Source organism: Callorhinus ursinus, unplaced genomic scaffold, assembly GCF_003265705.2.
Source record: "Callorhinus ursinus isolate GAN/ISIS: 27379988/994484 unplaced genomic scaffold, GSC_fseal_2.0 scaffold2, whole genome shotgun sequence".
Lineage (NCBI taxonomy): Eukaryota > Metazoa > Chordata > Mammalia > Carnivora > Otariidae > Callorhinus > Callorhinus ursinus.
This window is the reverse complement of record NW_027397064.1, coordinates 26,381,310-26,402,306: the sequence shown is the minus strand read 5'-3', so window position 1 is coordinate 26,402,306 and position 20,997 is coordinate 26,381,310. Positions and strand designations below refer to the sequence as shown.

At 43.3% G+C, this 20,997-nt stretch overlaps 1 protein-coding gene and 1 pseudogene across 3 annotated transcripts in view; one reads left to right on the top strand and one right to left on the bottom strand.

The window, feature by feature from the left end:
- CUNH2orf80 (chromosome unknown C2orf80 homolog) overlaps window positions 1-16,168 on the bottom strand; it is a 32,410-nt gene extending 16,242 nt beyond the window's left edge. The window contains exons 1-3 of one of the 3 annotated variants that reach the window (XM_025887113.2): window positions 5,982-6,108; window positions 3,922-4,003; window positions 1,093-1,175 (exon numbers count right to left, since the gene is read on the bottom strand). In XM_025887113.2, the coding sequence (XP_025742898.1) occupies window positions 1,093-1,175; window positions 3,922-4,003; window positions 5,982-6,022 (206 nt within the window). In that variant the 5' untranslated portion in view covers window positions 6,023-6,108. Of the gene's footprint in view, window positions 1-1,092; window positions 1,176-3,921; window positions 4,004-5,981; window positions 6,109-9,868; window positions 10,841-15,896 lie in introns of those variants that run through there. The other 2 variants (XM_073879357.1, XM_073879354.1) reach the window with 2 other exon arrangements.
- LOC112835588 (ubiquitin thioesterase OTUB1 pseudogene) lies at window positions 8,156-9,148 on the top strand (annotated as a pseudogene).
- Window positions 16,169-20,997: the final 4,829 nt, after the last annotated feature.

Here is a 20,997-nt window from a genome sequence, read left to right as displayed (position 1 = left end):
TGAGGCACAGTTGAGACACAATTCTGTGATTTTTTTCTTAATCTATTCTCCTATGGACTGAATATTGTGATAAAATGGGCTGAAATTAAGAATAATGTCCACCGCTGGGTGGCTCAACCAGTTAAGCATCTGACTCTTGATTTCAGCTCAGGTCATGATCTCAGGGTCCTGAGATCAGGTCCTGAGATCGAGGCCCACGTCGGGCTCTGTGCTGAGTGTGGAGCCTGCTTGGGATTCTCTCTCTCTCTCTCCCTCTGCCCCTCACCGTGCTCACACATGCCCTCTCTCTCTCAAAAAAAAAAAAAAAAAAAAAAAAGAAGAATGTCCATCCAGAGGAATTAGTCTAGAAGTAAATCCTGATGACATGATTTGAGTTTTGAATCAAGCCATGCCTAATGTAGACCTACCCCTGGACTTTTCAAATAAAGTTAATAAATTCCTACTCCCCTCCCATTTGGGAGTGTGTTTAAGTCTGTTCAAGCTGGACTTTCTGCTTATTACAACTAAACCCTAATTGATATAGCTATCCAGGACAAGGTATGTGTTCTAAGGCAATGGAACAGAAAAAATAGCTGGCCTCCAGAAGAAGCTATTAAATCCTGGTCTCCTTAGTTCCTTATTCTTACCAACTGAGTGAGTCTGCCTGGCACACATGAACATGCCTATAATCCTGGAAGGGATTCAAACAGCTGTAGTTCAAATAGCTCCAGCTCAGGGATCTATCTAGTTAAATGCTTCAGAAATTGTGTTTGATAGTCCTTTGAAAACAACGGCAGCCTTTACCCACAGAATTGACCATTTTAAGAAATCATGACACATGCCCAATAAGGCACAGTTATATTTCTAAGACACAACATTATGTGTGAGAAAGATCATCTGACAGAAACCAATCAACAGAGATGCAATGTAAACATGTCTATGTTGACAACTGTGGGGTTTCTTCGGTTATCTAGCTGGTGAGGGATACTCACCCTGCAGCGTTTTCAAATCAGAGTGCCTCATGGTGGAAGATGCCAGACAGAAGCTTTCTCTATCGCTACTCATAGTCATACATTTAAAAAAGAAGAAGGAAAAAATACTATTTCAACTCACACTTTTTCCCACTCCAGCCAAGTTAAGTCTTCTGAGTGATCCAGCCATTGCAAAGCAACATTGATGGCCAAGTCATAGTGTGCCTGGAAGCAGGAAGCACAGACAGCAAAGGGAGGGGCTTGGACATTGCCTGGAGCACCCCATGGACCCAATGACAATGGCATTGTTAAGCCTAGTCTACTATTTTGTCATGTCCACAATGTGAGGACCATCCTCTATGTCCAGTAACCTGATGCTCAGACAGATTATTTAGAGATCTTCAGTCATGACGTTTTCCTCTCCCTAGGGCTGTCTTTAAATTTTTGATTCATGGTGACAGGAAAAGAAAGGATGGATTCTTGGAAAGAAACTAGGAATCAGGGGGGCACCTGGCTGGCTCAGTCGGTTCTGCGTCTGCCTTCAGCTCAGGTCTTGATCTCGGGGTCCTGGGATCGAGCCCCGTGTCGGGCTCCCTGCTCAGTGGGGAGTCTGCTTCTCCCTCTCACTCTATCCCCTCCCCCCAGTCATGCTCTCTCTCTCTCTCTCTCTCTCTTTTAAATAAAAATAAAAAAAAAAAAAAGAAACTAGGGGTGCCTGGGTGGCTCAGTTGGGTGAGCGATTGCCTTCGGCTCAGGTCATGATCCCGGGGTCCCGGGATCGAGTCCCGCATCGGGCTCCCTGCTCGGCGGGGAGTCCGCTTCTCCCTCTGACCCTCCCTCCCCCCATGTACTCTCTCTCTCTCATTCTCGCTCTCTCAAATAAATAAAATCTTAAAAAAAATAAAAAGAAACTAGGAATCAGGGAATCTAGATTCAAATCTAGACATTGCCAACAACTCACGGTATAACCTTGGGTAAGCAACTGATGTTCTCAGGGTCTCAGTTTCCTCAAATTTTAAAATAGAAAAGGGTGAAGGTGGGGGAAGAGGGCCACAGAGAATGATTTTCAATTCTGTGAGCAGAACATCGGAAATGCACTCCCAGGAGCACAGGAGAGTCGGGGCGGGGGGGGGGGGGGAGATTAGGAGGCTTCTGAGGGGAGGTCCCACTGGAGCTGGGGCTTGAAGAGGAGGACGAGGAGAATTCTATAGGTGAAGAAGGACATCCTGGGTGGAGGGGCCAGGGTGAGCAAAGGACTGGAGGTAGATGCCAACCGAGTGGCTTGCTAAGGGTCCTGTATACAGTAAAAAGCTGAGGACCAATTTGAATGTTCATTCCTATGCTACTGACCATCTTTCTGGTAAATTCTAAGCGTATTCATCTTGTCCCTGTCACAATCTTCCTTTTCTCTCCGCTCTACCCCCACCTCCAGAAGAGGAAATGTTGGTTTTGTCTTGGGGGTTTTAGAGGGGTTCTCAGCTTCTAACATTGTCTAAACAATGTGCAGTTGACCCTTGAACGCCCAACGGTTAGAAGCACCAATGCCTGCAGTCTAAAATCCTTTTATAACTTTTGACTCCCCCAAAACTTAACTACTAATAGCCTGCTGTTCACTGGAAGCCTTGCCAGTAACATAAACTGTCTATTAACACATATTTTATATGTTATATATATTATATATTGCGTATTTATAATAAAGTAAGCTAGAGAAAAGAAAATGTTATTAAGAAAATCGTAAGACGGGGCGCCTGGGTGGCTCAGTCGTTAAGCGTCTGCCTCCGGCTCGGGTCATGGTCCCGGGGTCCTGGGATCAAGCCCCGCATCGGGCTCCCTGCTCCGCGGGAAGCCTGCTTCTCCCTCTCCCACTGCCCCCTGCTTGTGTTCCTTCTCGCACTCTCTCTCTCTCTCTCTCTCTCTCTGTCAAATAAATAAATAAAATCTTAAAGAAATAATACACCAACCATCAAAAAAAAGAAAATCATAAGGTAAAATACATTTACAGTAATGTACTGTATTTATAAAAAAAATTCCATATATAAGTGGACCCACACAGTTGAAATTCGTGTTATTCAAAGGTCAACTGTACTTATTTCTTCAGCAACTAAACCAGACTAGAAAGTGAACAACAACAAAAAGAACCATGATCAGGGGTTGAAACCCAATCCAAAGGTTGGTGCGTGGACCAGCAGCCTTGGCATCTCCTGTTTGCTCATCACAAATGCAAATTCCTGGCCCCACCCAAACCTCCCAAATCAAAAGGGCCTTGCACTAAGACCTCATTAAAGCTTGAGAAGCATTTATTTAATCGATTTAATTTCTCCATTTAACATGTGCACAGGGAAGCACTTTAGAACCCCAAGGCTGAACTGCTTATAGGGCTCCAGGGAGGTCAGGCAGAGGGAGGGGGAGGGGCGGGGAGAGAGACTTTCTTCCTTCTTAGTGCAAGAGGAGTAAATGGTGAGCATAAAAAAGCTGAGGGTTTACTCATTTCTTTTGAATTAGATCTTTATATAATTTCTTCCTTAATTTCTGTGAAGTGAACTTTCATTACATAACGTGAATCTGAGTTTCAACACGAATAATGTGGAAAGATTTTAGGATTATTCATTCTGTGGTTTTCTCCATGAATGCAAATGGTAAAAAACAAAAGAAAACATAGATTAGAGAAATACATAAGTCATTTTGTCAAAAAAAAATTTTAACATCATGTATCTGACATTTAACCTTTCACTCATTTGCTTTTTAATCTTTTCTAGGAGAGAAAGAGCAAATAGCAAAAGCCTCATGACTTATTTTCTCATTCTTTCCGCTTGCAGTGTAATGACTTGAAAAGGCCATGTGGAGGGCCCTAGGATGAGAAGATGAGGAACTGGACATTCTGAACCTTGTTCATGATCTACATTAGATCCTTGCTCCGACCCCTGAACACAAATAACACAAATGTGACTTGCATTGGCATGCCTTTCTTTACCATATCATCTAGAAAGGTGAGTTGCCTTCTTCCTTTTGGGTCAAATTCATTTTCCCGAAGTCTGATGCCAATATAATCTCCCCTTAAAAGCAAGAGAGCAGCATTGAACCATTGGGAATGAGGGGGGAGCTCCGTCTGCAGAAGAGCGTTCTTCCCAGTCCCTCCCTCCTCCACCAAAATACAAAGTCACAGGTGCCTCCGGTAGCTCGACTGATACTCGTTTTGATTTAAATAGCAATCCTGCAATGTATAGGTTTTAAAACGTCTAACCACTAAGAACTTCAATCACATTTATCTAAAAATAAATATTCACGTAGTAGACATAGAATTGATAGGAACGCAGGGTGGGGGGCGTGACACATTCCCACACGCAGAAATGATTTCCCAAAACCAAAAGGATTGAGACCCACTGTTTAAAACAAAGATTCCCTCAGTGGGGTGCCTGAGTGGCTCAGTCGTGGAGCATCTGCCTTCAGCTCAGGTCATGATCCCAGGGTTCCGGGATCGAGCCCCACATCGGGCTCCCTGCTCAGGGGGAAGCCTGCTTCTCCCTCTCCCACTCCCCCTGCTTGTGTTCCCTCTCTGGCTGTCTCTCTCTCTGTCAAATAAATAAATAAAATCTTAAAAATAAATAAATAAATAAATAAAACAAAGAGTCCCTTGCTGCCCATGTTAAACTCAGAATGTCCAAAGTTTGAAAAACTCCAACTATATGATATTCTGTATGGATGTATTCTCTTGCCCGAAGGCCTTTTTCCCCCATTAGAATGCAAATACCCCGAAGAGGAGTTATGCATAAAAACAAACCAGGAATTCTACTTCAGGGTGTCTTGTAGAATACTTTCCTAGTGGCCCTGGCAGGAGGACAGACAGGGGGCTACCCCTGGGGGGAAGTCAGGAAGAGGAAGAGGGACCCGATGAAGGAAAAAGGATTCTGGGTCCCCAGGGTCCATCTGTACAGATCCACACTTGGACCTAAGGCTGGTTCTGTTTTCAAGGTCTTTACCATGCACTTTGGGCAAGCCACTGCCAGGGCAGAGGGGGCGCGGGGGAGTAAGTTTGTGTCCGGTTCCCAAAAGCTCTTCTGAGTCATTAAGCTAAAATTGATAAAAATTCTCAAGTTTTGCTTTCTAATTCCAAGATACTCTATTTAAAGTAACCTAAATGTATTCGTTGGTTATAAAATTATACTTATATCAGTTTTGAAATTCTAATTCTACGTGGAGGAATTGACATTTCTGATAACAATTTTTTTATTATATTGGCTTCCAAACACATACATGTAAATATGTGTAAAGTCATATGTTTTTTATTCCAGGATTTCTTAAGGACTTGTTTAAAAGTAATTACCATAGTAGGCAGAGAAAGGACATTTGATGGGGACTGTGAGAAGGTCTTTGATCAAAAGGATATTATTGTTGTGCCTATAATGTATAAGAAATAGAATAGCCTTTTCCCCCCTTTTTATGTGCTCTGTGATTTTCACCAACCTCTTAAAAAAGTACCAAGTCACAGAAAAGCTACCATAGGAGAAAATTTTTTTCCAGGGGAAAACTTGACATTTTGTTTGTTTTTTATTTTTATTTTTTTAAGTTCAGATGTCAAGAGAAAGGAGACGAATTATTTAGTCGGTAAGACTGACAATACCAGCGGCAAAAGCTGCAATTGAAATGCTGGGCCCTTGGGTACATTTTGCAGAAATCTTTCCTCTATCTTTTACCAGCAGGGCCCTTTTAAAGGCACATCCTGACCAGTACAGGCAGTCTGGGCTGGGGGCTCAGCTGTTAGGCTCTAGAATGGGGATGCCTCTGATAGGCACGATATGCATGATCCCGGCAGAAACATCCAAGAGAGTCAGCATCCTGCTTTGCACCACATGTGAGGCCTCTCAGGCAGGAGGCAGAGACCAGATCATCTGGCTTTCTCCTATAGTGCAGGAATAGATTCTTCCTCAGATTTTTACCCACCTCCACCTCCTGCCAATATCCAGACCATCTATGACCTGAAACCCACCAAAGGCCTAGTGTAATAAACAAAAATTTATTCTCAATCGTACTTACAGGAGCTTTTTCATTTCCTTCTTTAGGAGCTTTCTTTCCATGATTAAAGGCTTATCCAGCTGAGCAGGTATCTGTAGCTTACACTGTACCTGATATCCTTGGGGAAGACCCAGCCTCTCTGAGCCTATAAGCTACAGCAGCAAATCAGAGAGAATTTGAGTTAGGGATGCTATCACTCCAAATACCAGTCATGGAATCCTAGGCTTTGGAAGGGATCTGGGAGCGTGCAGAGCTCAGACCTCTTACCCAGCAGGTTCCAGAGGAGAATTAAACTGGCTGGGGGGTGGGAGGGTAGTGCACTGTACCTTGAGTTTGTCTGACATCCCTTATTCTTTCCAAGTTTCCGAACGTTCATCATTTACTTATCCTTGCAATAAACTGGCAAGTAAAATGGTCATGGATCATGTAAGAGTAGATGAAACTATTTGGACAGAAGCATCCAAACATGCTGTGATCTGACTATGTAAGTTTTGTGTGTATTCAGCATAGTGATTCCCAGTGAATCCACCTTGGTGCAATGGCTCATAATGGAATTTTCTATAGAACCCATGTACAATTTCCTATGGCCAGAAGGTCCTGGAAAGGAGATGTCACCATGGCAAATATGAGGCCATGTCTTCAGTTCTTACCCTCACATTGAACCAGAAATTGGAATTTAGGTAATGGGATTAAAAGGGGTTTGAAATCACAAAAAGGAGTTTATAAAAACAAAATTATCACTTTTAAATAGGGTGCCCACCGATGGGTATAAGTAGGATATCAACTATGTTTGTAATGTTTTATTTCTTAAACAAGATCAAAAGCAAATTGTGATGGTTAATTTTACGTGTCAACCTGGCTAGGCCACTTTGCCCAAAGATTTGGTCAAAAATTATGACAGGCGTTTCTGGAAAGGTGTTTTTTTTGGATGAGATTAACATTTAAACCAGTGAACTTTGCGTAGAGCAGATTACTCTCCATTATGTGGCTGGGCTTCATCCAATCAGTTGAAGGCTTGAAGAAAGATCGACTTCTCCCAAGCAAGAAGGAATTCTGCCAGGAGAACCCTACCCTGAGTCTCCAGCCTGTCAGCCTATCCCTTCTGATTTTGGACAGGCCAAGCCACCGCAATCATGTGAGCCAATTCCTTAAACTGAATCTCTTTCTGTGCATGTATACACATATATACATATACTTTCTGTTTCTCTGGAGAACCCTAATACACAAATAAAAAAAAGGTTAACATTTATTGATTCTGGGAAGATAAATCCACAGATGTTCTTTATATTACCTATTGTACTTTTGAAATTGTGCATGTGTTTTAAATCACTACCATGGATATGGCTGGAATAAATAAAGCTTTAGAAACTTCAAAAAAAATTGCAGCCTATAAACATTAAGCTTTATTTGATTCAGCTCATCAACAATAAGCAGAGAGAAAACAGGATGTCATTAATTTAAATGACTTCTTCACCAGACCAATTTCATTATTTTGGACCATTCTTGCTGCCACTACGTCTGCTTCAGTCTTGGATGGGATGTGGAAAGGATGAAGATGAAAGGGGGAGGCAAAGTAAGAGCATTCCATAGGAAATGAATGAACCACATAGATAGTAATATAGCTCTCTATGGGAGAGTCCATCAGGAGATGGACTACAAGCCAGACAGAGGACCTCGTAGCCCAGAAGGAAAAGCACTGGCCTGGGGAGGCCAGATGCTGGGATGTGGTGTCCACTGCGCCACCGACTGACTGGTGTGGCTGTGGCCAAGCCTCTTGGCTCTTCTGCACCCCAGTTCTGGGTATTGTCTAAAAAATGATGAGCCTGGCTAACATCGTCAACAACAACCTAGCACTAGAAACTTCATAAAGGCTAGCATTGTGATTCTTCTACTTCACTAAGTTAGAAAAGCATTTGTTGGTAGAACATTTGTCTTATCTCAATTCCTTGACAAGGGGGTGGGTGGGCTCCCTTAGCTTTGATGCCTTTTTTTTTTTTTAAGATTTTATTTTTTAGAGAGAATGAGAGAAAGCATGAGAGGGGGGAGGGTCAGAGGGAGAAGGAGACTCCCCATCGAGCAGGGAGCCCGATGACTCCAGGATCATGACCTGAGCCGAAGGCAGTCACTTAACCAACAGAGCCACCCAGGCGCCCCGCTTTGATGTCTTTTTAAAAAGCAAAAGACTTGGCGGTGCTGTTTAAAGATGGCAGCGGAGGAACCTCAGCAGTGGAAGCAGGAGCCGCTCGGCAGCGACTCCGAAGGTGTTAACTGTCTTGCTTATGATGAAGCCATCATGGCTCAGCAGGACCGAACTCAGCAAGAGATTGCTGTGCAGAACCCCCCTGGTCTCGGAGCGGCTGGAACTTTCGGTCCTGTACAAGGAGTATGCTGAGGATGACAACATCTATCAACAGAAGATCAAGGACCTCCACAAAAGGTACTCATACATCCGCAAGACCAGACCCGACGGAAACTGCTTCTACCGAGCTTTCGGATTCTCGCACTTGGAGGCGCTGCTGGACGACAGCAAGGAATTGCAGCGGTTTAAGGCCGTGTCGCCAAGAGCAAAGAGGACCTGGTGTCCCAGGGCTTCACCGAGTTCACAATAGAGGATTTCCACAACACGTTCATGGACCTGATCGAGCAGGTGGAGAAGCAGACCTCCGTAGCCGACCTGCTGGCCTCCTTCAACGACCAGAGCACCTCGGACTACCTGGTGGTGTACCTGCGGCTGCTCACCTCAGGCTACCTGCAGCGGGAGAGCAAGTTCTTCGAGCACTTCATGGGGGGGGGGGGGCGGACGGTCAAGGAGTTCTGTCAGCAGGAGGTGGAGCCCATGTGCATGGAGAGCGACCACATTCACATCATCGCGCTGGCCCAGGCCTTCAGCGTCTCCATCCAGGTGCAGTACATGGACCGCGGCGAGGGCGGCACCACCAACCCGTACATCTTTCCCGAGGGCTCCGAGCCCAAGGTGTACCTCCTCTATCCGCCTGGACACTACGACATCCTCTACAAATAGGGCTGGCCCCGCCCGCCGCTGCCCTGCCTGCCCTCCCCTCTGCCAGGCGCTAGACATGTACAGAGGTTTTTTGTGGTTGTAAATGTTCATATTTCACTCCCCCCCTTCCCCTTCACGCAACCTTCCACATTTTATTAAAGGGGATGCTGGTGGTGAAAAAAAAAAAGCAAAAGACTTAGCATTTGTTTTAACCTATTCTTGTTTGTAATTCCGAGGCAACCCTTTGATTTTCAGACTTACAAAGGATAAAATATGCGTCTCTTGGCCGCTGTGACAGTTTCCTCTTAGACCCCCCTCCCGGCCCACCATTCAATGTGGTATACTATACAAATGTGGAAATCTTAAAAATATGAGCATGTCCCTCCCCCAGGAGGTCCAAAGACCCAGTAAACCTATCTGCTAGCTGTGTCACCTTGGATAAGTGAATTTGTCTCTCTGTGGTTGTGTGTTTCCTCTTCTGTAAAACAATCATCGAATGATTGGAGAGGTCCCTTCTAGCTGTGGAGTTCAGTGACTTACAGGCATGGAGGAGCTCTGCCTGGTTGAAAGGGGGCCATTTGCAAAGACTATTCAGTTTAAATTTGAATTCAGCTAGTCACTCTTCTTTTCCATCTATAGTATAGAGCTTTAACAAAAAACAAGACTGGTTGGAAATACACACAAAGGAGCTAATGGAAAGAGGTCAGTTGTCTTAGGCATTAGCTCTTTCATAGAAACCAACTCCCCAGAAGTCACAGCCTTGCTCTGTAAGAACATCCTGCCCTGAATATCTGTACACTCCATGCAGATCCCCTGTCTGCTCCCCTACATCTATGATACGGGCCTTTCAGATGGTGTTCTATTAGGTGCCCAGCTCTTAACAAATCCCCCTTTCAGAATCTCTCACCAACCAGAGACCGATTCCGAAGCTTTTGTTCTCTCCCTGCTTCTGGAGGCGTGCTGGAGCACCGAACATCATGGGCTTGGGCTGGTGCTCACAGACATCAGGAAAGCACATGCTTTTTTTTTTTTTTTTTTTTTTTTTGGTTGCTAGGAAACAGTGACTGAATGAAAATAATTTGTTTTTACCCAGCCCCCCTCACCCTTGCCGCCTGCAGGGGAAAGAATGTCATATATTTAGAGCAGGACTGTGATCCTGACCTGGAGTTCACGTATCTTTTTACCTGAGTAGGCTTCGGTTTCCCACCTAAATGATTAATCGGAAAGCTGAGAGGATGCAAGAAGTCCCCCCCGCCAACACCGGGGGGTTTATAGCACTTGGCTGCAGACTCGGGAGTCAACCGACTGAGCAGGGATTGCTGGGGAAGCCAAGGAACCTGTCATTCCTTGCACACTTCGGATGCCCAGAAGCACTCAGGATGATTCTACACAAAGCGGTGGGAGTCCTGAAGAACCATCACCCTGATGCAAGGTATCACCGTTTACCCCCTGCTAAGTGGTCTCCCTGCTCACACACTTGCCTCCTCATCCTAAGTACTTCCTCCCATGCTTGAAGCTTGCTCTCGATTTCCCACGGCTCTTAGAAGACCGAAACGCACCGTGGCCTTTACGTGTGTCAACTCCACGCCCCTGGACAGAGGAGAGTTTGTTCCGGTTCTTGTGCGCCTTGGGCGTCCGTATCGCTTCCACACCTCTCCCCGGACTAAGTGTCAGGTGTTCCAGGAGTGACAGTAAGAACTCTAGATTTGGATTTTCATAGACTAGTTGTTCACTCCACGTTGAATTGCTAGTATACCCAGACGTTTCCAGGCTTTGTGAGCCTAAAGTTTATACCATTTGAATTTTATGCAATTTAAGAAAAAAATGCAGAATTGTGAATACAGAATTGAATGTTTTTTAGAACCATTAATCACACAGCTGACAAATGCCACACATTAAAAAACAGGAAAAAAATCACAGTATTATCTTTATTATTAACTGAACTAGACTAAAATTCTTTTTTACATACTTTTTGATGACTTCTTAACATGACCAAGATTTTGTAATATTATTTTCCATTGAGAGATTAGAAAGATAATTTAGTCTTTCTTCGAGTGGTTGTTTACAATTGTTTTAAATTATGAATAAAATATTAGAACAAACGAAAAGTTGTTTTTCAGCTTACCGGCTCTCTGTTAGTGATGCCTGCTCTCTAATGTTTGCCACAATTTCCTGCTCCCCCGAGCTGCTCCTTGCCCAAGAGACAACCCTGGAGAACTTTAGCTTTGACCTTGGCTAGGCCTATTCAACCTTGCCTTCCTTCCCCATCTCCCTCCCACCTCAGCTGAAGCTGCTGCAGCTGGTCCGACTCAGCCAAGACTTAGCAACTCCAGTGCTCTCCTCCCCAGCTTCAGTCCTTGGAGACCCAGAGAGGGTCCAGGTGCTCAATGGACCAACAGGGGCTGCTGGTTGCCAAGACCCAACATTGGTGGAGGTAAAGCTAACCGTGTACCTGCCCTGCCCCAAAGCTGGGGCAGCCACCAGGGCACCGAGGGTGATGCCCAGGCTGCAACTATGCTGCTTCTTCCTGCTTCCCCCATACAGAACTCGTCCAGCCTTTGAAGAACCCAAGAAAGTGAGGGGCCCTTTACCTCAGCTGCTTTAGCTTTGGGAAAAAAACCCACCTCTTCTTATACTGATTGTCAAGACATTAAATTGAAACAAAACAACACAACAGCCAAAAGCACTTCCATACCACAGTGAGAAATTCTCAGTTCTCACAGCATATCCCAGAGGCAGATGTGAAAATAATATCCATGTTTTATGCATAAGTAAACCAAAGGACGAAAAGGGGAGTAATATGCCAGAGAAAAAAATCCACTTTATCAGGTCTGACTCCCCAGGCAATGTGTCTTTGCCAGACGTTTTTGTTTGTTTATTTGTTTAAGTAGACTCCATGCTCAACATGGAACCCAACATGGGGCCTGAACCCACAACCCTGAGATCCAAGACCCGAGCTGAGATCGAGAGTCAGATGCTCAACCGACTGAGCCGCCCAGGCGCCCCTTCACCAGACTTTTTAATGTATTCTTTAAACTTCCTAAGATTCTTAAAATTTTCGGGATATCTGCATATAATATACTGGCTTGACACTGTGGAACATTTCCACAGATTGTAGATATGAATTTTTCATCTTCATCAAAACCTATATTTAAATTACTGAAAAATAACATTGCTACACAGTAAGACAATGAAGTGGTAATTATATGATTTTGGTTAAGTTACTCAATTTCTGCACTTTATTCCCCTTTTCTGTAAAGTGCAATGAAAAACTACCTCATAGGTTTCCAAACATTAGGAATGTTATATATATATATTTGGCCTGGAACATCATAGGTCTTTTACAGAATGGTTGTTATTACCAGTACAGTTTTTGCATCTTATTCAGTTGTATTTATTCATCTTTTGTTCTTTAAAAATATTCTCTTAGTGGGTTTATATTGAATCTCCTTATTTAGATGGTAAGCTTCTAAAGTGTAAACGTTATGTTTTCTATTTTTGTGTTCCCCAAATGAGACGCATAGTAATGCTTTGCACCTATTATGCATTCACTAAATATTATCTGATATGGGGAAATTTTTTATGTCCTGAATGTAATGTGAATTCTGAACACGTTTAGCAGATAAAATCTTTGCTCTCTCATTTGTAGGCATGTTCTTGCCCTTATTGGTTGAACAATGGGGGGGTGGTTTGTCAGCAGGGATGGACCAGATGGCAGTGTTTTTAGCATTTGCATTTGGTAGGGGGAGAAACCTTCATGCACATATAAATAGTGTACGGTAAGCCAGCATATGTGAGGACCGAGTTTTTACATGAGAAAAAAAAAAGAGATGGGATTTAATAATCTTCCTTGTGAACATAAGAGACTGACTTTACTCACCATAGGATTTAGACATGTCTGAGCATATCTGGGCAAGTCAGGGGATCGTGGGTTAGAGAATTGTACCAAGATTCCGTTTGCATCAGTGGTTCCAAACATCAGCGGTACTTTAGAATCACTGAGGAGCTTTTAAAACTCCCCAGATCAATTAACTCAGAATCTCTGGGGGTAGGACTCAGGCATCCATATTCTTCGAATTTCTCCAAGGGTTCCAATATGCTGATGAGACAGAATTACTGACACGTGAAAGATGGAAGAATAGCCTAGGTAATGCTCCGTTATTGCAGTTATACTAACCTTTAGTTTGAGGGAAAGTTATCTTCACTTCCCAAAAAAGCCATGAGGAAGAGACAGACCGCTTTTCTCCTTTGGTCAGGGTCACACTAGATATGATGCCCAGCACTATGATAGTCAACTTATTACCAGTCTGAAGATAAAGCTACTAAATGGATGAAGGCAGAGCCAAAGAACTTCTGGTTATGGGCTTTTATGTCTTAAAGTTCTTACTTTGAGGGATGCCTGGGTGGCTCAGTTGTTGGGCATCTGCCTTTGGCTCAGGTCATGATCCCAGGGTCCTGGGATCGAGTCCTGTGTCGGGCTCCCTGCTGAGCAGGAAGCCTGCATCTCCCTCTGCCTGCCGTTCCCCCTGCTTGACCTCACGCGCCCTCTCTCGCTCTCTGACAAATAAATAAATAAAATCTTTTTAAAAAAAGTTTTTACTTCTAAAATAATTTTTATTTTTAAAGCCAGTTGTAGTTAGAGATTAAGAGTAATTTTAGCAAAAGACATCCTAAGTGATATACTTTCCTAAATCTAGCCCCAAATTCATGCCAGGATCCTCAATAGAAGGGACTACACTAGAAGAGTGAATGAAAATGAAAATGAAAATTGCTTTGTGATCACCGTGGGACATTGGGAGCACAAGCTGGTAGCAGCAATGATACCACAGCTTCTGCCAGGATGGGAGCAGTATCAATAGCCGTGAGAGCAAAACTGGAGACAGCCTTAATTTCAGACATCAGCGCTTGGCCATTAGACATAAGTAGCTTTGACGCAGATGTTTGTAGGGATGGAAACCTTTTCTTCTATCCTCTTAGGTTATGTACCTGAGGCCTGTGATTTAAACTGACAAAAGACAGATTAACAGGAGAAAAGGCATAGCAATTTTTATTGATGTTAATATTTTTTATGGGCATGGAGGCTTCACAGGAAAGTGAAAACCCAAAATGATTAGGCTCAGGAGCTTATATACAATTTCAACACAGGGCAATAAATTATGGAGAAGTATCTGGACAAAGCAAAGTGTGTTTGGGCTTCCAGGGATGATAAATTATGGGAAAGTGAGTAAGAAATATATGGGGGAAAATAATGGTGAATAATGATTACTTAGCCAGGTTTATTTGTGCAGATTCATCTTGGTGTTATCTCTGTTTGGGGTAATAACAATTGTTCTCTTCTACCTGGTACAGGAGAGGATACCTACAAAGGGGAAATTTATGCCCTGCTTTTAGGCAGATGGAGGGCAGCAAGTTCTTCCTGTGTCTGATTTATCTCAATGGCCTTCAAATCAAAGTAATCCTTATGCCAAAGTGGTATATTTTGGCATGCTATATTTTTTTTTAATTTATTTATTTGACAGAGAGATAGAGAGCACAAGTAGGCAGAGCGGCAGGCAGAGGGAAAGGGAGAAGCAGGCTCTCTGCTGAGCAGGGAGCCCGATGCAAGGCTTGATCCCAGGACCCTGGGATCATGACCTGAGCCGAAGGCAGCCGCTTAACCAACTGAGCCACCCAGGTGCCCCTGGCATGCTATACTCTGATTCCCTTCACCTTGACAGTTGATTTTGAGTTGCAGCTGTGATATTCTTTTGTGGATACCAGCTGCCATTTCCCTTGGGGCCATTTTAGACGTAGCAGCAAGGGATATTATGTAGGACATTTGGCTGCATGCAACAGAGACACAATTTTTATCTGTCAACTTTAAACACGTATCTTATTTCTAGATCATCATGGATCTATGTCTTTCTCTCCTATCAATATTTTTGGTATTAAATTTCAACATTTAAAATATACTACTGTTTTTATATACCTGTTTTGACATTTCTTATTACACTGCAAGCCTCTAAAGATGGAACTGCTGTTCTACTCTGTGACCGCCCTCATAAACGATACAAAACCCAGTAGGACAAGGAACCTGCCTTCAAGAAACCAACAGTGAAGAAGTGATAGGTAATGTTGCCACCTTAATTTTTTTCCAACTCATGTTTTGGAAGCATGGCAGGGATTGGGCTTACCCAGAGCTCTTATTTCTCAGCACACCTAAGGAGATAAATCATCCTGAAATAGTGCCTTTGCAATAATCTTTCTTAAAATGACAAAAAATTTAGAAATTAATCTACTATTCTGATAAGAAGGAATAAAAGATCATGCTTCAAGCTACTATTGCTTTCTTATCTAAGAAATTTTACTTTAAAAATAAAAGGAGAGGGATGCCTGGGTGGCTCAGTCGGTTAAGCGCCTACCTTCAGCTCGGGTCATGATCCCGGGGTCCTGGGATCGAGTTCCGCATCAGGATCCTTGCTCAGCGGAGAGCCTGCTTCTTCCTCTGCCTGCTGCTCCCACTGCTTGTATTCTCTCTCTCTCTGACTAATAAAATCTTTAAAAAAATAAAAATAAATAAAAGGAGAATCCCACTTTCAGGAACTTAGTGTAAGCATTGGGGAAAAAAAAGTCACCGCATTTTGGTAAACTGAACCATTTCCCACCTTCCTTAGATATTTGTAACACTGAAGCAAGAAGATTTGTACAGCTGTCCCCAAATAAAATCAGAAAATATTACAGAAGCTGCTTCTATCAAAGAACACATCTCACCTCCTCCTCCCTTCTGTCACTCGCTCCTTATTTCCCCAGTGGTTGGGCATCACTGATCTCATGAATAGTTGGAGATGGAGCACTACAAAAGAAGCACCCCCCTTCACTGGCTCCATGGAACAGCTAGTGAAATTCATCTCAGCATCATGGAGTCCGACAGAAGCCCTTTTGATTTTCTTTCTTACCTCAGATCCCCCAGTCACCTGCCAGTTTCGTCTCCCCTTCCTGCTCAGGACCTTGTTTTTAACTGTCAGCTGTACAGGGACCATACAGGAGATTTCAGAAATGGAGTCAGACTTCTGGAGATGAGAGAGAGAGACAGAAAGCAGGGGGCAGAGAGAGAGAGAGAGACTGAGCGCAGGGAGGGGCAGGCAGAGGGAGAGGGAGAAGCAGATTCCCTGCTGAGCAGGGAGCCTGACGTGGGACTCAATCCCAGGACCTCAGGATCATGACCTGAGCCGAAGGCAGACACTTAACCGACTGAGCCACCCAGGCATCCCTGGACTTGGTATTTAAGTGTAACCTGGATTTCCTCAGCCCCATCAGGCTGGTGCAGAGTTTGTAATAGACTTTCAATTGTAATAATGAGCAGTGTTCATAGACTGGTTCTATTCCTGAGTTGAGGAAAGCCCAGTTTCCCACAAACCCTTCCCCCAAAGCTCAGAAAGTTCCATGGGGTTCTCCTGGCAATCTTGTGTAGTTTTTTTTTTTTTTTAAAGATTTTATTTATTTATTGATGAGAGACAGAGAGAGAGAGAGAGGCAGAGGGAGAAGCAGGCTCCCAAGGAGCAGGGAGCCCGATGCGGGACTCGATCCCAGGACCCTAGGATCATGACCTGAGCCGAAGGCAGACGCTTAACCATCTGAGCCACCCAGGCGCCCAATCTTGTGTAGTTTTATTCGACCACATCTGTAGTTGGTCTCTTGCTTCCCTGGTCACTGCCAACATTTTCACCTTCACCTCCCTTAATCCGTGTGGCTTGAGACTCAGGTCTCTCTCAGCTTCTTAGGACTGAATCGTAATGTCAACCCGCTTCCATGGGTCAGACCCATCCTGTAGTCACTTTTCTCAGGAATAGAGAAACCACCCCTCACATGCCCGGGTTCATTCCATCTCATGGCATATCATGCATTACTGTCTGATGCTCTTCCTGACTCAGATTGTGAGGATTTTGATTTTGTTGGTAGGTTCGTGTTTTAAATAGCCTTCTCCAAGACTTTGTTATAAATCCCTGTGTTTGAAAGCAATCTGCGAAGCCCCTGGGATTATACAGGTATATACTCACAAATGACCCCTCTCCTTTTGGATGGTTCTGCAGAATCCTTAAACTAAGCTTGAGTATTTTTACTTGGTTCAGCGTATGAATTCCTTCTGGGGGTCTCTTCCATTCCTGAAGCAATTAGATCCCAGGATCCTGGGTGAATGTACTCAGGAAATCCTAGATTTGTGTGAATTTGCCACAGGTACACGATTTAGATATTCTCTCTGAGATCCCGTTTTTATAAAGAAGGTATATATAGGGAAGTAAATAAGATTTGGGGAGGATAGTCAAAGTAGTTAACTTAATTATTTTTAAAAAGCTTTTTATTTAAATTTATTTAAAACTTTTTATTTAAGGGTGCCTGGGTGGCTCAGATGGTTAAGCGTCTGCCTTCGGCTCAGGTCATGATCCCAGGGTCCTGGGATCGAGTCCCGCATCGGGCTCCCTGCTCCTTGGGAGCCTGCTTCTCCCTCTGTTTCTCTCTCTCTCTCTCTCTCTCTCTGTCTCTCATGAATAAATAAATAAAATCTTAAAAAAAAAACCTTTTTATTTAAATTTAGTTCACATATAGTATATTATTAGTTCAGGGGTAGAATTAAGTGATTTTTCACTTAGCATAATACTCTAGTTCCATCCACATTGTTGCAAATGGCAAGATTTCTTTCTTTCTGATGGCAGAGTAATATTCTATTGTGTGTGTGTGTGTGTGTGTGTGTGTGTGTGTGTATATATATATATATATATATATATATATATATAATACCACATCTTCTTCATCTATTCATCTGTCAATGGACTTTTGGTCTCTTCCCATATTTTGGCTATTGTGGACATTGCTGCTGTAAACATTGGGGTGCATGTGCCCCTTTGAATCAGTATTTTTGTATCCTTTGGATAAATACCCAGTAGTGCAATTGCTAGGTCATAGGGTAGCTCTATTTTTAACTTTTTGAGGACCCTCCGTACTGTTTTCCAGAGTGGCTACACCAGTTAACTTAATTACTGTTACATTCCTTTTTAAAAGCAATTAATTAAAATGATTCCAGAAATGCTCAAATACACTCTTGCTGGAAGCTCTAATGGTATAGAGAGAGATTGAATCACATGTTATAGCTTCCCTCCAGTTCCCCAGCAAATTTTTTTCTCTGGTCGTAAGCACTCTGAACATTTCAGCATGTGTCACTGAAGACAGTATGCTGTCTTTACATATGTAGGTAAATATAAAAACAGTTGTGGCATTTCTTTTTTTTTTTTTTAAGGAAGAGATTTTCTATTTTATTCATCATTGTCTCTCCATATCTGGAGTAATAAAAGGCACATAGTCGTTGCTAAATAAATCTTTTGAATGAATACATGATTGCCTTATACTTCTTTTATACCACTATCTTCTAGTAGACACATGTGTGATGGGATTATAGCGATATTCTGTGTAGTTTCCCCACCCCCTTAAAAGCCCCTTAGAAAGCTCTCCTTACTGGGACACATAAATCTATTTACTTTTACTGCTGTGCCTGTCCCAATGTATTACATCATAAGACATTCAACTGTTCCTCTAGAAAGAGACATTTAGGTAGTTTCTAATTGTTTGCTATGGTAAGCAATTCTGCAGCGGCATTTTTATATAAATATATATTTAACTTTGTGAATAAGCATGTCTCTAAGATAGATTTCCTGCAGCAGATCTGCCGAATCAAGGGATAGGTACATTTCAATATTGATGGAAGCCGTTAGAATGGCTGTCTCTCTTTCCCCTTCCTGTGACACTGAGTGTAGAGTCTGATAATCAACTGATTCTTTTGGTGCAATTGGGGGATCACCAGGATTTTGTACCAACAGCCAAGGAGCAATTTTGGCAACTATTTCAGAGTACACTGGCCCCTTGGGCTATTGAAAGCAGTCTTTGAACTTCTCGGTTGCAGATTCTGATCCAGAAGGAGATGAAACAGTCTTTGTGCGCTTGTGGTTTCCGAGGGAAGCATTTCCTTTCTTGTCTGTGAGGTTTCTTTCATAACGCCGTGTTTTATTAATAATACTTGCAAGAGGGGCGCCTGGGTGGCTCAGTTGGTTAAGCGACTGCCTTCGGCTCAGGTCATGATCCTGGAGTCCCGGGACCGAGTCCCGCATCGGGCTCCCTGCTCGGGAGGGAGTCTGCTTCTCCCTCTGACCCTCCCCCCTCTCATGTGCTCTCTCTCTCTCCATTTCTCATTCTCACTCTTTCAAATAAATAAATAGATAAAATCTTTAAAAAAAAAAATACTTGCAAGACGCACTTTCTAGCCTCAGCAGTAGCTTGTGTTCTGCCCACAGTGTGGTTACAGTGGTTAGTGGGTCAGTTGTAAATATCTGACCTGGACTGTAGGGGGAAAAGCCTTTCCTTCCTTATTAAAGACTCAGGCAGGGGAAACTGAAACCGTTTTCTAATCCTAAAACTCATTCCCTTTGGCTTTCCCAGAGCTTACATAGGAGGAGAGACCCGACCAACTCCTAGTTTACCTCCCGTGAATAGCACCATTCTTGTGGTGTGTTTGAGGAATGAGCCTGCGTTCTGTGACTGCTAAGTCCCTCTAAGTCTGCTGTCCTCTCTTGTCCCTGGAATGACCCCACTCTCAACTCCACAGGACCTGCCATTTTTCTTGAGCTAAGGAATTAAAATGCTATAGTCTTTATGATACTCCATTGCACTTTATGACTATAATTTTTCCATAGTGGGGAAAAGCTGTGGAAAATGAACTTGCACCCTCCGTGTTACACGGAGTAGAGGGGTGATGGAGAGGGAGGGGTTGGCTGTAAAAATATGTGGAGTTTAGAGATACTTTAGACTTGGAAGTAGGAGGGGAAGGCAGCAGAAACAGCAGTTTAGACGAATTAACCAGAGCACTTGTTGAACGCTTGCTAGTTGCAATATATGCTTCTTTCTTTCTTTTTTTTTTTTTTTAAGATTTTATTTATTTATTTGAGAGAGAGAGAGAGAAGGAGAGACAGTGAGAGAGTACAACCCGGGAGGAGAGGGAGAAGCGGGCTCCCTGCAGAGCAAGGAGCCTGATGTGGGGCTCGATCCCAGGACCCTGGGAGCAAGACCAAGCTGAAGGCAGACGCTTAACTGAATGAACCACCCAGGCGCCCCAATATATGCTTATTTCTAAACCCCGTGACAACCCTATGAAGGAATGCCATTTCTTCACTTTAAGCTGTGATACTAAGGCTCAAAGAGGCTATATGACATGACAGAGCCTCATGACTCATAAGTAATTGTGCAAGATTCAGCCCTCATTTGTCTTATATCAAAATCCTGGTGGTTCTCACAATAATGCGGTTTGTACCACAATAATTGCAATAAACAATAAATAAATCTGGATTTGGATTATAGTTTTTAGAAAGAATGTGGCTGTTTTCACTGATTTGGCCTTAAGTCAACTGGTCTAGTGAAGACTCTATGAAGCCTCTCTCATTTCCTCTTTGGACTGCAAGGCTAAAGGTGGCCAGTCTCTGTTTTAGATAATGCAGGAGAGATGTTCCTTAGGATTAAAGTTGTCCGATTTTAGCTTGATACAAAAACTATTCTGAAGGGAAGATATGCAAGAAACATGGGGTAATTCTGTCCAACAATGATTAGATCTAGAATTTGTTCTGCCCAGGTTGTAAGTCAACCAATCTCTACAACCATGTGACAAACACTGTTTGTGGCTCTCTGCAGGATTCAGTGATAACATCCTCTCCTTGAAAAGAGAATAAAAGCACCTAAAGAGAAATACATCGGAATGGTGCTGTTACAAAGCTTGACAATATCTGTGGGCACCAAGCTGTAATCCACTGGTACCCCATCGAGATTGGGACATTTTTAAATGGTGGCTCTGGATGCATAAAAGTGGTGATGTCACAGGCTCACGTGGTCAAGCCAGGGATATATATGGGGGGGTCAGACCAAGTTGTTATTGAAGCTTTTCCGTTGAGCATTAACCTCAGCATTGAAGAAACCCTTGTGATTGCCTGGCCAGGTTTGCTTTTGGCCATTCTGAGCCTGGCA